The sequence below is a fragment of the Etheostoma cragini genome, chromosome 18, assembly GCF_013103735.1.
Source record: "Etheostoma cragini isolate CJK2018 chromosome 18, CSU_Ecrag_1.0, whole genome shotgun sequence".
NCBI classification, from domain to species: domain Eukaryota; kingdom Metazoa; phylum Chordata; class Actinopteri; order Perciformes; family Percidae; genus Etheostoma; species Etheostoma cragini.
Window position 1 is genome coordinate 19,394,924 of NC_048424.1, and position 14,525 is coordinate 19,409,448.

The 14,525-nt window shown below is 39.8% G+C and overlaps 1 protein-coding gene across 3 annotated transcripts in view; it reads left to right on the forward strand.

Moving 5' to 3' along the window:
• Positions 1–7,205, forward strand: part of gtf2a1 (general transcription factor IIA, 1) — an 11,591-nt gene extending 4,386 nt beyond the window's left edge. For 2 of the 3 annotated variants that reach the window (XM_034900427.1, XM_034900428.1), the window contains exons 5-10: positions 2,119–2,194; positions 2,296–2,438; positions 3,486–3,590; positions 3,888–4,130; positions 4,571–4,660; positions 5,476–7,205. In XM_034900427.1, the coding sequence (XP_034756318.1) occupies positions 2,119–2,194; positions 2,296–2,438; positions 3,486–3,590; positions 3,888–4,130; positions 4,571–4,660; positions 5,476–5,583 (765 nt within the window). In that variant the 3' untranslated portion in view covers positions 5,584–7,205. The remainder of the gene's footprint in view (positions 1–2,118; positions 2,195–2,295; positions 2,439–3,485; positions 3,591–3,887; positions 4,131–4,570; positions 4,661–5,475) is intronic. The other variant, XM_034900429.1, reaches the window with a different exon arrangement.
• Positions 7,206–14,525: the final 7,320 nt, after the last annotated feature.

A 14,525-nucleotide genomic window follows, 5' to 3' on the forward strand; every position in this document is an offset into this window, starting at 1 on the left:
TATGATCAGAAGAAGGCTATGTGAAGCAAAGCTATCAGCAAGAAGCCCCCCCGCAAAGTCCCATTGCTGGAAAAAAAAAACATGTACTGAATAGATTGAAATTTGCCAAAGGACACGTTGACTGGCCCAAGGAGAAATGGTGCAACATTCTGTGGGCTGATGAGAGCAAAATTGTTATTTTTGGGTCTAGGGGCCACAGACAGTTTGTCCAACGACCCCCCCCCCCCCCCCCCCCCCCCCCCCCCCCCCTGCACTGAATTTACGCCACAGTACACCGTGAAGACAGTAAAGCATTGTGGTGCAAAAATCATGTTATGGGGATGTTTCTCGTACTGTGTTGTTGGGCCTATTTATTCGCATACCAGAGATTATGGATCAGTTTCAATACATCAAAAATACTTGAAGAGGTCATGTTGCCTTATGCTGAAGAAGAAATGCCTTTGAAATGGGCGTTTCAACAAGACAGCGAGCGAGCAAAGTCTTGGTTCCAGATGAACCAGATTGATGATATGGAGCGGCCAGCCCAATCCCCGGACCTCGATCCCATAGGAAACTTGAAGGGTGACATCATAAATACTGTTTTCTGAGGCAAAACCCAGTAATGCAGTGAAATTGGGTAATGTAGCTCAATTGTCCTGGGCTGGAATACCTGGTCACAGGTGCCAGAAGTTGGTGCAACACAGATGTGAAGCAGTTCTCAGAAATAATGGTTGTGCAACTAAATCATTTTTTGCAGTGATTCAAAGTGAATAAATTCCCTTTTCTGCCCTTTCTGCAAAGGTAGAACACAAACTTGATCAATGTGGGTCATGTTTTGATTTGGAATTGAATGTGCAATGTTCCCAATGCATTGCTATTATGAAATTAAAAGCTATTCTAAGCATTTTGAACATTATTCACTTTTTTAAACGCACTGCTATTATTCTGAACACAACTGTAATTCCTAGCCAGCCAAAAAGAAGAAAGGATCTTAATACATCTCTGCAGGTTTTTTTTCTCCCTCGGAGCAGGACAACTGGTGTATTAGCAGTAGACAAATGGAGGGGCACGGGGATATGGAAAGCAAGAGGAGAGTTGTCTAGTCTGGATTATATTGCTGGGGATAAAACATCCTCTTACATGCTCCTGTTTTCTCTCTCACATACTGACAAACGCACTTTCCTATTTGTCAGTTTTAATTTTGCACAATGTAGTGTCCTCACCTTCTCTCAACAGCACTTCTTTTCCGCAAGCCATCTGTGCCGTTTGATTAAACAGTTTATTGCCTTAATTCTCAAACACTTTGTTCAAGCGTCACGTGCAAATTTCGCCATCAAACTTGGCAGGAATAAGGTAAAATGAATAAGTGCAAATATGTAAAAGCAGCTTTTATCACAACAGCCAAGGGAATAGCACCCTAATTGGGAAGATGTTGTTTTGTACTTCCTAAAAGATCAAATCTCTCTAGAGAAATTTCTGAACACTTAATTAATAAATACCTGTGTGTATTTAAAAAACAACTTTAGACCATTTACAACTTGACAACCTTAAAGGTCCCATAATGTAAAAGTAAGATTAGTCTTTATTGATTATAAAGCAGGTTCAGGAGCTATGTAAATACTGTGAGAGTAAAACACTCTATCCACAGAGAAATTCCTTCAAACGAGCCGTCAGGACTTCCTCCGCACGGCACTATACTATGTATGGGTAGAAAGTGCTGATACATTACCGTTAAGTTATGTCCCCAGTTGCAATGACTTTGAGAGCCCAAAGCAATACAGTCCGTGCAGACTGGACTGTTTCTGGAGGGGGGGGGCTTAAAGAGACATGCGCTAAAACAAAGCGTTTGGACAGAGGGTGAATACATGTATATTCAGAGACAGAATGAGAAGTGTTTTTTTAACGTTAAATCATGTAAACATGTTCTGGTACAAACACCAAATAATGTCAATGAGCATGATATGGGACCTTTTTAAAACTTAAGCGTTCTTGTTTTCCACATTCTCAAACCCTAAAATCCTGCTTTAGGGTATGTTCACATAACCTTTGCCTGTGGGCTTACGGTTTGTGTGTGAAAGTGAACGTGTTCCTGACTGCCTTGTTGCTTATTTACTAATGTGTTCTCCTTTTCTCCTCTAGAGTGCAGCAGCTACCGCAGCAACCCTTGCGTTGCCCACAGGGGTCACCCCATACCAACAGCTCATCACCAGCCAAGGTGAACCACGCGCCCGTTTCTGCGCATCACATTGGGCAGAAATACTTTAGCTTTTCATATTGCCAAATTAAGTTAACTCAAAGATGCATGCGCTCCCTCAGGCCAGATTCTGCAGGTGGTCCGTGCTCCCAATGGGGCTCAGTACATCATCCAGCAGCCACAGCAGCAGATCCTCCTGCAGCAGCAGATGCAGCCTGGTGGCGTGCAGGCGCCGGTCATACAGCAGGTATGCCCCATTAGACAGGTAGGAACACCTCATTTTGGTAAACCAAGGCAAGACTGTTGGAAATTAAGAGCAAAAGTGGCTGCACCTATCTTGTTTATCTGGTCTTTTAAAAAACAATCATCAACTTATAGCGTATAATAATTGACATCCTGTGTCCAATCAGTCCACGTCAAGTACAGTACGCTGTTTGGCTACATACTGTTAGTCCTCCGGAGCTGAAGCAGTGGTAGAACCAACTTGTGGAAATACAAACTTGAAACGTGGGCAAAGAAATGACATTTAAAAAAAATAAACATTCTGGAAAACCAAGCTTACTCAAACATCACCCTTTTCCCCTAAGACAAGGATCTTCAGCATGGGGTCCCGGGCCCAAAGGGGGTACTCAGAGTCAATGCGGGGGGGGGGGGGGGGGGGGGGGGGGGGGGGGCTCTGATTTATTGTTAATTTTGGAAAGTTTTTTACAAAATGAAGTCTTAGCATGAATCCCACATATTATTAGCAAATCTAAATCTCCACTTTTTACTGGCCTACAGTAGGTAAGGTAGTCACCAAGAAGGTATCCCTCCACAGATACCGTTCATCCTAAGGTTTCAATGTGCTACTTGTATGTTTAACATTAAAACATGATTTGTAAAACCATGTTAACTATTTTTAGGCTATTTGAATAGCATATTATTCTATGCACTAAGAAGGTTTTTATCAAGATTTTAGGCCACCCTTCAAGTTATTGTAGGCCCAGTTTAATATGCAAATTAATTCTATACATTTTTATATAGTTTAGCAGGGGGTCCCGGCTCTGTCCGTCTTTCAGGAATGGGGTCTTTGGCTTGAAAAACGTTGAGAAGAAATACTATCCATGACTTCAGTGTAGGAAATCTGAAAAATGTTCAAGAACAACTTTTGTCTTAAAAGTCGAGACACTTACAAAATGTTGGGAAGTGCATTTAAATGCATTAGCACAGTAGTTTTATGATGTAATTCCCACATGTGTGTGCAAAGGCAATACGGTAATATTTATCCTAGAGCGTTGGCAGAGTGTGACCTTTTCCTGTTTACTGTGTCCAGGTCCTGGCTCCTCTGCAGGGAGGCCTGCCCCAACAAACAGGGGTCATCATCCAGCCGCAGCAGATTGTCTTAGCTTCAGGAAACAAAGTCCAAGGCAATCCACAGGTCAGCACTTCAATTCCTTTCATACAGATTCATTGGTCTTTTCTGGAAGTTTGCCATGCACTTTTAGTCTGAAACATACTATTTCCCCACCTATCCTTGCATTTTTTGTCCTATTATTGGCATCTGTATCTATTTGGGACTTAAGTGTGTTAGTTGTTAATATTATCCTTAGCATGTACAATGTTGCACAGGAAACTTGATCTAGAAAAGTGTTGTTTTTCTCCATATTACATCTATCCTCTAACTCGCTAATGAAACTAATCACCGTTCCCTCTTCTGCTGGCCCTTCCCTGTTAGGTGATGCAGGCAACCACTATGACGCAGCAGCCTGGTCAGGCAGCAACAGCTCAGCTCCAGCAGGCCCAGGGTGCAGCTGCACAACAGGGCCCCCCACAGGCCCAGCAGCAGGCCCAGATGCTCCAGGTGGACGGTGCCGGGGACACCTCCTCGGAGGAGGACGAGGATGAGGAGGAGGAGTACGATGAAGATGAGGAGGAGGAGAAGGACAAAGATGGGGGAGAGGACGGGCAGGTGGAGGAGGTGGGCACCACATGAAACCAAACTGTAAAATGTGAAGAAAAACGGTACAAATGTTTTTTTGGTTTAATGGCAGCTGCATTACAGTCTTGGATGCTGTTGGCTCAGCAGAAATAATTAGAATAGTGGATCAGCGTCCAAATAAGAGAGAATGCAACGCTACTGAGCCACGGCCGAGCGACATGCGTCGCCGCGACCCCTAGCTACATTTCTGGGCGGGTGCACGTCAGGCTATGGCGTGGGGTCGCTATCTCTCTACCTACTGTACTTATGTACTTAGAATACCTATGGATTATTTACTTGTTTGTTTCTCTTATAACATATCCACAGTCAGCCACTTTGTGTGTTTTCTTGTTGTAAAGACAAGTAATTCAGCTTCTAAGGCTTTTTCACCAAATCCAGAAGATTGAATATCCAACTTTTTGGTTTGGTTTCCTCGCCAGGAGCCGTTGAACAGTGGTGACGACGTCAGTGATGAGGAGGACCAGGAGCTGTTTGATACAGAGAATGTAGTGGTGTGCCAGTATGACAAGGTAAGGAAGGATCTGCTTTGTGAGAGAATTTGCCACGACAGAACTCAACCTGCATGTATCGGCATTTGTGTGCTGCATGCAGAATTTACACTATCGCAAGTGTTATTTATTTTTTTATGTTTGTAGTTTGTTTAATTTCAGTTCATGAACTCTCTAATCCTGGACAAGTGACCAGTAGTCTGTTGCAGGACTAGCGCACGTATATGCTGACGTTGACACATTTACACCTACAAGCTGTTAGTCACCAATTTGCCATTGTAGTTTTTTCATTCAGTATTCCCCAAAATATCTGATAAACCAAGGAGACCATACAAAAAAAGCATTGTCTTTTCATCTTGATAAAATAATACTACCTATATTGTTTTAACTTTTAAGTTATGATATCTTTGCCTTCATCACGTGCTAAATGCCTTGTTTCATGGCAGTTTTCATCTCCTTCTTTTGACAAAAAAATGATGCTGCCATATAGAAAAATTAAGAGGCATTTTGCAAAACTTTTATCATGTGAGAAACTTAACTGTTATTGGATATTAGCGCTGCGTTTGTTACATGCCCATTTTTGCCTTGAGTGCAGTGTTTATCAGCAGGATCACACAGGTCTAAGGGGTTTACAAAACCTTTTGATGCTAATTCTGTGCTTTTAAAGAGCTATTGGTTAACATAACGCTTAACGCTGGTTAACATAAGTGTGTGTCCAGGTGAGTCTTCTGTGTGCATGGGCTAAAGACATTAGAGACTGTGTCCACTGTAAAATGAAACGGAGTCCATCCGTCCTTGACGCCCACAACATTCATTTCCTTTTCTTTACTCCCCAGATTCACAGAAGTAAGAACAAATGGAAATTCCACCTGAAGGACGGGATCATGAATCTGAACGGGAGAGACTATGTCTTCTCCAAAGCCATTGGGGATGCCGAATGGTGAAGTAGAAGGAAAAAAACAAAACGGACAAAGCAACAGGAGCAGGAACTCTCACTCCTTCTATCCAGTTAACAGACACTTTTAATATCCTTCCATATCCTGTGACTGGATTCATTTCAGGAAACTTCTTCTGAGTCTTTGAGAACTCCGAGGAACCCAAAGGACTGTGAGGTACCGTAAAAACCTGGGTGTCGTCAAAAACACTCGACTGGCCTTGTGGGATGCGAAACCTACAAGGGTAAGGGAAAGCCTGTGAACAGAGCAGAGCGTTGATCTTTTTTTTTTTTGCTTCTTCCAGGCTTCTCCACGTTTGTTTTTTTTCGTTTTTTTTCCTGAGAGAATTCACGTGCATTGGAAAGTAAGCATTTCATATCGTACAGGTGTAGTGGACCAGGGTGATCTGGCCTGTCCTGCCACAGGAGGGTCAGCGGTCATTCCTTATAACCCCGTAGATGAGAAACACCTTCATGATGCACCGTAGTCGCTTGACTGGATTTACTCGTGTCCACATTGAAGTCCAAACTTAGTGCCACCAGTCAGGATTGCTGCCTTTAGAATGCCCAGAATCAACATTTGGCTTCTGAATTTTGTTCTTTGATCATAGCTTGTCTCAATTCATGGTAACGAAAATGGTGCTCCAGAGTGTTTTTATGTAGTGACCATTTAAACTTTAATCTTTTTTTTTTATATAAATGTGTTTGATGAAGGTTCAAGACAAAAAGGTAAAATTACATTAATCCCTAAAATAACTAATAGTTGTTAAATGGCATTATTTTAATCTTCTAATGAGCGCTCAATCCAAAAATATTTAATTCATTTTCCTCATCTGCTTCTCTGGAGCTTCATTTCATCTTTATCCAAACTCTTGACAACAAAAAAGGAAGAACAGATCCAACACTGAATTTATTTAAGAATTGTACAAAATGTCTGAAAGTTTGTCATGTTGGTGTATCTTCTTTGCTCTTAATTTAGTTCCATGCAGCCGTCTGAAAATTTGCACTGTCAGTTTTTCAATGTGTTGTGAAATTAGTCAGTCAAATTTGTGTGTGTGTGTGTGTGTGTGTGTGTGTGTGTGTGTGTGTGTGTGTGTGTGTGTGTGTGTGTGTGTGTGTGTGTGTGTGTGTGTGTGTGTGTGTGTGAGAGATTGTACAATGACTGAGTGGGTTCACGTGTGTACATTGATTGATGTGTGTTGTTACCGCTTTTCTCTGGAAATCTATTCGGGGGGTTTTCTTGCACAACCCACAATCTCAAAATGTCTCTGTAGTAAAGTAGTTTTTAATTAGTCATTTTTGGTGGGGACAGGGCAATGTCCTTTTTTAATTTATTCCTGAAAGTTGATGAAATTTTTTTTTTTAAGGTTGAAAAAGCCGCACCAAACTGTGCTCTTATAATCTAATAAGTGTTCCTTTTTTCCCCCTCTGTCGGTTGGACAAAGCTACACAAAGCTGGGATCCAAATCATTTCGTCCACCATATGTTCTCCTGTGCTTTCATTTTATTCATGACTTTTTAAAAGAATATTTTCTATCAAAGTGAGTTTCACTCTGGGGCCTGTGTGTTTCTCTGCAGTTTGTTTTTAGTGCCCCTGTTGCAGCAATTTGAAATAAAGTATGTGTTTTTTGACTGTTGTGTCGACTTGGTTGATGGTTGGCTCTATAGAATTTGATCTTAAAGAACCCTTATTACAGAAGAAGCACTGATAAGGACCCATATGTAGAACCAAAAGCTGTAAAATTAGTTTTCTTACAGTACCCCATACATAATATCATGGAAATAAAATGTTTTTTTTAATTCAGATTTTTTTCCCCCCAATGTACTAAAAAATGGCATCCATTTTGATTATTATACAGTACACCGGAAACAAAGTGGCCATAAATGGCTTTCACGTTTAAATAGACGCTGGTATTGGCTCGTTATTATCCTCAAATAACAAATGTGCCAAAAGTTTGTTTTCCAACACATTTTATGTGGAACACTGAAAGAAAAAAGCCCAGGCTTTCAGAGCAGCATTCAGTAGCTCTCCATGATTAGTCACAATCAAAATTATCACAATTATGATTATTTTGTTTTTCTTATCAATTGATGTTGCGTGTGCCTTTGAACTTAATTTCAATTTTTTTCTGATACTAAATGATAGGGGAGCTTATGAGAAGGATGTCTATCAAATGTATTCTCTGCTTTCTGACTGTTTTGTTGTGTGTGTTCTAACTGCTAAGATAAGAAATGTATTGTTCATATTCATTTAATTAAAAAGAAAATTAAATCACGTTTGGAACAAAAGTCATAAAGTCAATGTCAATTTTTAGCCTTAATTTAAAACTGTTGGGCACATACATTGATATGACAATCAACCTCTTTATTCAAGTCAAATGCTCTTCAAGCACATGCCATATTACCATGGTTACTATCCTGTTTTTGTCAGATTTACCCCCACAGCCCTCCTCAACTCCATCACTTCATCAACATAACCCGCCATCTCCCTAATGTGGTTGTTTTAATTGATTGAATGGACGTTATTTAACAATGTTAATATCTAAGTAGATATTTCTTTCTATAATTCTTTTCCCAATGAACTGCCCATGTAAAGTCCAGCCAAGTTTGCATTTGTGTTTCTGCCACTTGGAGTAGCAGTAGCTGGACATTTCAACGTTTTGAGTTTAAACTATTTATCCATTAGGCTACTGTTAAGCTATAGCCTAGTGTGTAAAGCTAGTTTATGTGCCCCCCCATGAGGAATTTTAGGTAATGACAACAAAATTGTCGGCCCACAGCAACCACTTCTTTATGCAGTGTTAGCCAAGGAGGATTAAAAAACCATGATGGACTCTTCTGAGGTAATTATATTTACTTGAGTTTCTGCATGCAAAAGTCGCCGAGCGACTTCATTTTCTATACATAGCCATACTGAGAAATACAGAGAGACTTGAGCTGATAGTCTACAAATTAGCTTTGTAGCAACTCATTTGTCAATGGCTCTAATGTAAAGGACGTTCATTAATATCAAAAAGTTAAGCACTAATTAACTAACCTAACAGTTTACCTTAAGCTAACTTTTGTACCCTTATCCATTAGTTTAGCCAACAATAACTACAATGTATCCATTATGGTTAGCTAACTATTGCAACAACTTCTTCATTAATGTTAGCTAACTATTGTAATAATGTATTCGTTACCTTCAGCTAACCGTTTTAACAGCTTATATCAGTAGGCCTAATTTATCTAACCAATGTAAAAATATAAATACTACCGTTAGCAAACTATTGAAAAAAGTATTACCTTTAGCTAATTATTGTAATTTATCTATTATGTTAACGCTAGCTAACTTTTGTAACAAATTGCTCATTAGTTTAGCCAACTATATCTACAATTTATCCATTATGGTTGGCTAACTATTGCAACAACTGTTGCATTAATGTTAGCTTACTATTGTAACAATTTATCCATTACATTTAGCTAACCATTTAACAGCTTACCCAATATTTTATCTAACTAATGTACAATGTATCTACTACAGTAAGCTATTGCAAAAACGTATCCATTAAATTTAGCTAACTATTAACAGCGTAGACTACCTAGTAGCCTACTTTATCTAACTAATGTAACAATGTAAATATTACTGTTAGCTAACTATTGAAAAAATCTGTTACCTTTAGCTAACTATTGTAACTTATTTATTATGTTAGCTAACTTTTGTAACAATTTATCCATTACTTTTAGCAATTTCCACCAGTTTACTTTTAGCTCATATTCATCCATTACCTTAGCTAACTTTTCACTTCTCTGCAGACTTGCTAACCACATGTTGGAATGCACCACATAGTTAGTTTATTTATCAATTTAAATTAGTTGAGTTACTCCACATAACCTGGCAACTGCAGCAGGGAGCCTTGGTTGGAATATCACTTCCTTAAATTTGCTAAATAGATGTGTAAATCCCAGAATCTGCCTCAGCCGGTCTTCAATTCCACTTTTCTAGCTGTATAATCCAGTGTCTGGATGGCTGTCATGGTATGCTCAGCATGAGCATTATCCTTGCCTTTCCTCTAATTCTAAATCAAACCAATACTATATCTGTGTTTTTCCTTGTGGGTAATTATGAGATGATGGTGTGGTGCTTTCTGGGATTTAAGATGAATCAGAAACTACATACATGGAGATATTTGTCCTTGATTGTAAATGGATTCGAGGCAAGCTGTCTATTCTACAATACATCACGCTTCACAAAGACTTATTCAGTCCTCTTGAACAGACCTAGTGGAGGAAGAATGTATCCTTGCTGCTTCTGATGAAGTGGGCACTCAGACACAAGAGTCTTTGCTGCTGGCAAATAAGGCTTATAATGAGGCCCTGGAGATGTCTAGCTTAGACGCTATAGCTTTCTCTGCTTACCACTTAACTGATTATGACTGTCAATCAGCTGCATGGCAAAATAGAGTTTGTAGGCTTCAGTGGAATGTAGTAGCCAGGCCTGTTGGCTGTGGCATGTTGAGTTTACCGTAGTCTGTGAAGCTCTTTTAGCCAAAGAGCCTATCTCCATTTCTAATGGAGATTCCTCCTTTCCTGGTTTTCTTCTATTGTTAAATTCCATGTAGCTGCTTCAGTTCCAAGGTCCTGGTATTGTCACACGGTCGCAACTTTATTTGATGGAAATAGAACCTAGCAATCTTTAAAGCCTCTGTACATCCACACACTAATTCTGGCTGATTAGACCTGTGCTCAGGTTAAAAAGGGGCCAGAGATTTGATGGGAATGTATTAGATCACAAATCTTCATCTACCAATAAAAGTGTCATTTGTCCAGCCCTAACAGGTGCAATAAAACTAAGAGGCTCAGGAAGATGTCAGTTAATCAGTTTAAATACACCTACACACACGGGGAGAGGTCTAATCAGCCAGATTAACTCAAAACACCTGTGTGGGTTTTCAGGGATATTAATGTTGTTCGTAACACTCTTGCTTTTCTTACTATGACTGTAAGTCAAGAATTACCTTTATGAAGAAGTGGATTTACTCATTGTTTTATGAGATCAATTTTGTTCTTTGGGCTTGGTGAGGATATTAATTCAATTTAATTCGAAGGGGCCAATAGTCCAAATGAAGTTGTATTCTCATCCAATTCATGTTTTTTGTGATTTTTGTTGATCCAGGTCCAAAGGTGGCAGTCGGCTCCAACTGAAGTGCTTGTTGGATGGTCTAAATCTTCAACTGTCCAAAAAACTGTCTCTTCTTCACTGACGACGTCTGGCAAAATCCCGCAACCACAGAAAGCCCTCATACAGCCTTGGGTCTCCCATATACTCTGCTGTTCGTTTGTATAAGTAGTAATTCAACACTGCCGCTGTTCTCTGGAATACAATAAGAGCTTGAAGACCATCAGTCCAAACAAAATGGTTGGACTCAAGCCATCTAAGGTTCAACACCTCGATCCCCAACACCTTTCCAACATCGGTAAGCATGCCAACATCACGGAGCTATTGAGCAGGTGAGCTGAGGAAATAAGCAGGGTTAACCTTTGTCACTTTCTTTATGTACAATTAAGTACAACACTATTAATGCGTTAAAGGGAAAGATGAAAGTATACGCACTTATCCCCATATTTGAATTAATACAGGGAACTAATCCCCTGATTAAAAATCGCATCTTGTCCAACGTTCGAGTGTGGTCTTTTAGAAGTAAAGTGAGGAGGCAGATTGTTCAGGAGGATGAATTTTATTGTAAGATCATGTACCATTTGTCTCTCCAAATCGTGGATGCCAAGTAGCCTACATGTAAGATTAATAGAAACACTGACAGTGCCGTAATGCGTTCCACACTTTTTTACTGCCACATCTTGCACAATGGAAGACTTGGTAACATCTAAGTTGTGTAGGGGTTTCGGGGGTCAGGCCTCCCTGAATAAATCTTTGGCCATAATAGCTCAAATTATGTAGCTTCTGGTACATTCTTATTACAGTATCCCATCATACACTGATCCCAATTATTGCATATTTAAATGAGGTTTCCTGCCTATATTCTTTTGTATATATTTTTATCATATATTATTTATCATCGCCTATATCTATAAGAGTCTATCAATTGAGTGACGGAACCTGATTTACGTGCATGTCGCCTACTTATGTCGCGTTCAAATCAACTTCGACGTGTTGTAAGTGTGGTGGACATAGGGCACAGTCATGTAAAGAGCAGAGAGCATGTCCTCCATGTACCCCCCGTCCACTACACCCTTGGGAACAGCAGTGAGCACTTTGGATGTGATCAGACAGCACGCCATACAAATTAGTTTTGTTCTGAGTAAAATCCAGCTTTCATGTGTTCAGATTCAAGACTTTAGTCTGACTCGAGTTCAAGCTGTGTGCTTTGAGCCCACACCTCTGCTGATAAAAAATGATTTGCGCAAAGCTGGATGGAACCAATCGTCTTTGGCAAAAGAGAAGGGTTCCAATATTGTCTTGCAAATCCGTTTCTTAAGCCCCCAGCTTCAACATCTTTTGATATTTGAATATCTTGAAAAAATTACGTTGTAGCAAGAACAGTCCTGTGAGAGGATCAGTGCACAAGTAATTGAAAGACTTGATTGAAAAAAGGCCTTTAGCCAGGTGTTCCTTTTACACACATTTAATGAACAATATGGCATTTTAGTCATTTTGGTCCAATGCCATCAACCTGGGCAATGCAAATGAGTTTATTTTAGATAAAACGGAGTGAGAATCTTATTTTCCTGCATGGATGTACATTCAGGAATCAACTTCATGTCATGGTGAAATGTTGTGTGACCGTAAAAACTATAAAAACTCTTGTTCGAAATGTTTGTTGTTGATAAGTAGAATCACTCAGACAACACAGGGACCAATGTTTTCACTGACTTAGACTCTGTGGTTCACTCTAGTAGTAATTCAAGGGTTTTCTGTGAGAGAGAGAAACTTGACTCTACAAGAGGACCGTCCACGCCTACTGGCCCGTAGAATAACGTAAGGAAAGACGTCATAAATGCCGGGATTTTATGTTCCCAGGAATAATTGCTGGATGGATACTTGAAGACTCTGACCTCCTCCGAGTGACCAAAGCTATTCAAAATCTCTTGATAGCACCTCCGTTTCTCGGTTCAGTCCTTCTCATGGTTCTTTTCCCACTGTCTTTGAGTTTAGCAACATAATCTGGTTTTTGCGAGGTGCATCGCCAGGTCCTGCCTGCTTATTTGAGGAACAGCTCGGCAATGGGTTTATTTGGAATACTGGGAGAGGAATGGTCAGGCAGGCTTGAGAACCAGTAATGTGAAGAATGTTAAAATAAATCCAGTCAAAGTTGTGATGGGTTCATTCTGCCCTTTGGTTTCTCTGATATATTCTCTGATATTTAGAAAGAAAATCCTAATGGCTTTGGGAAAACACTTGAAATTTTAATGAATCCTAAGTAGAGGTGTTTCAGAGGGCAGGTATGTCAAACCATCTCGTTGTGTTCACCCATGCAATTGTGCAGTCATTTTGATTTTTATCAAACCTGACAAGCGCACACTCGTGCAACAAGTATGTCATGTGGGTTAACATTAACTGGCAGTGGAAGGGAGGAGGCCCCTTACAAATGCAACCAAGCACATCATGCCCAAGCTCTGTGTGCTTAGCTTTTGAAGGGTCCACACTGGATGGTTGTGAATGGGTGATTGGAGGAGATGGACACGAAGCTGTGGAAAACATTCAGCTGAAAATGATGTCCTGTTGGTCTGTTAGGAATTTACAGCGTGAGTCAAGTCTGGAACACAGCGAGCAGATGCCACTCTTAATTTTTTCAACTTTAAAACTAGAAATCCTTCCAGTTCTGAGGTTTTAACGATGCTCTGAGAAAGCACAAGACTGGTATACAGTTGGGAATGCTGTACTATATTTTCCATACTGAAACAAACTGTCCAGCAAGCCAAATTAAAAAAAGGTCTGTGGTGATCCTTCTTTCCTGGAAAGTCCCCCCTGTTCATCTGTATGTTTTCTTGAAAAAAAAATGTCACCCAACCGATGAAATACTAACCAGATGTTAAGCCGCCATTGGCGGAGGGTGTCCTTTAACTCATAATGGCTCAGTATCGCACAAGTTACAGCGGCGCGGGCCACATATGTTTCCGCTGCTTTAAGCTCTCCCGGCTATCTCTGCTGATTGTATAAGTCACATGTTTCCGTAAGAGGATGGAAAAATATCATGATCGTGCCAGAAAAACAACCATGACATTCCAGAGGAGAGAGAAGGCTTTAACAGTATATATTTGTGATTATCATACCTGTCTGCAATTTGCTGAAAATTGCTAATAATCCAAATATGTCTTGTGTTTACTTTTGTAAGTGGATCACATGCTCTCGGGACATAAGGACGTGCCTCTGCATACTGTTTAACTTGATCAATGCGAAGAAAAAGAGAAAGTAAAAGTATCATTAAAACAACTCACAATAACACACAATAAAGAACACAATTGCACAAATATTTTATGAATCTATGAAAGTGATACATTGATTTTTTTTTTTTTTTTTTTCAGGTATAAGCCACATAAAAGTAAAATTTTAGAGTCCACTTTCCAGCATCACAGAGGTACTGTACTTTATATAATATACTCTTTTCAGTTTCAGGGTTAGGGTTTCAGGTTAACAGACAAAATAACACCAATGTGTCCTGTTTTCATCCATAAATCATCAAACGCTGTTGTGTATTGACATAGTTTCCAGAGGTATTGATAAGACAATAATAGATGCAGTGTTTTTACATTTAAAAACATTTAAAACAAGTTTTCACTGTGAACCGCACTGAGCCAGCAGGCTGTACTAGAACAAAATAGCCAAGAATGAATAGTGCGCCTCAGGAAGGTCTTATCGCAAGATTAGTTTTAAAGATCTGTCCTATTTCTTTTTTAGTTTGTCAAATTTTGTTGTTGTCATATTTTGTATATCAATGCTAGACTGTGCAGAGG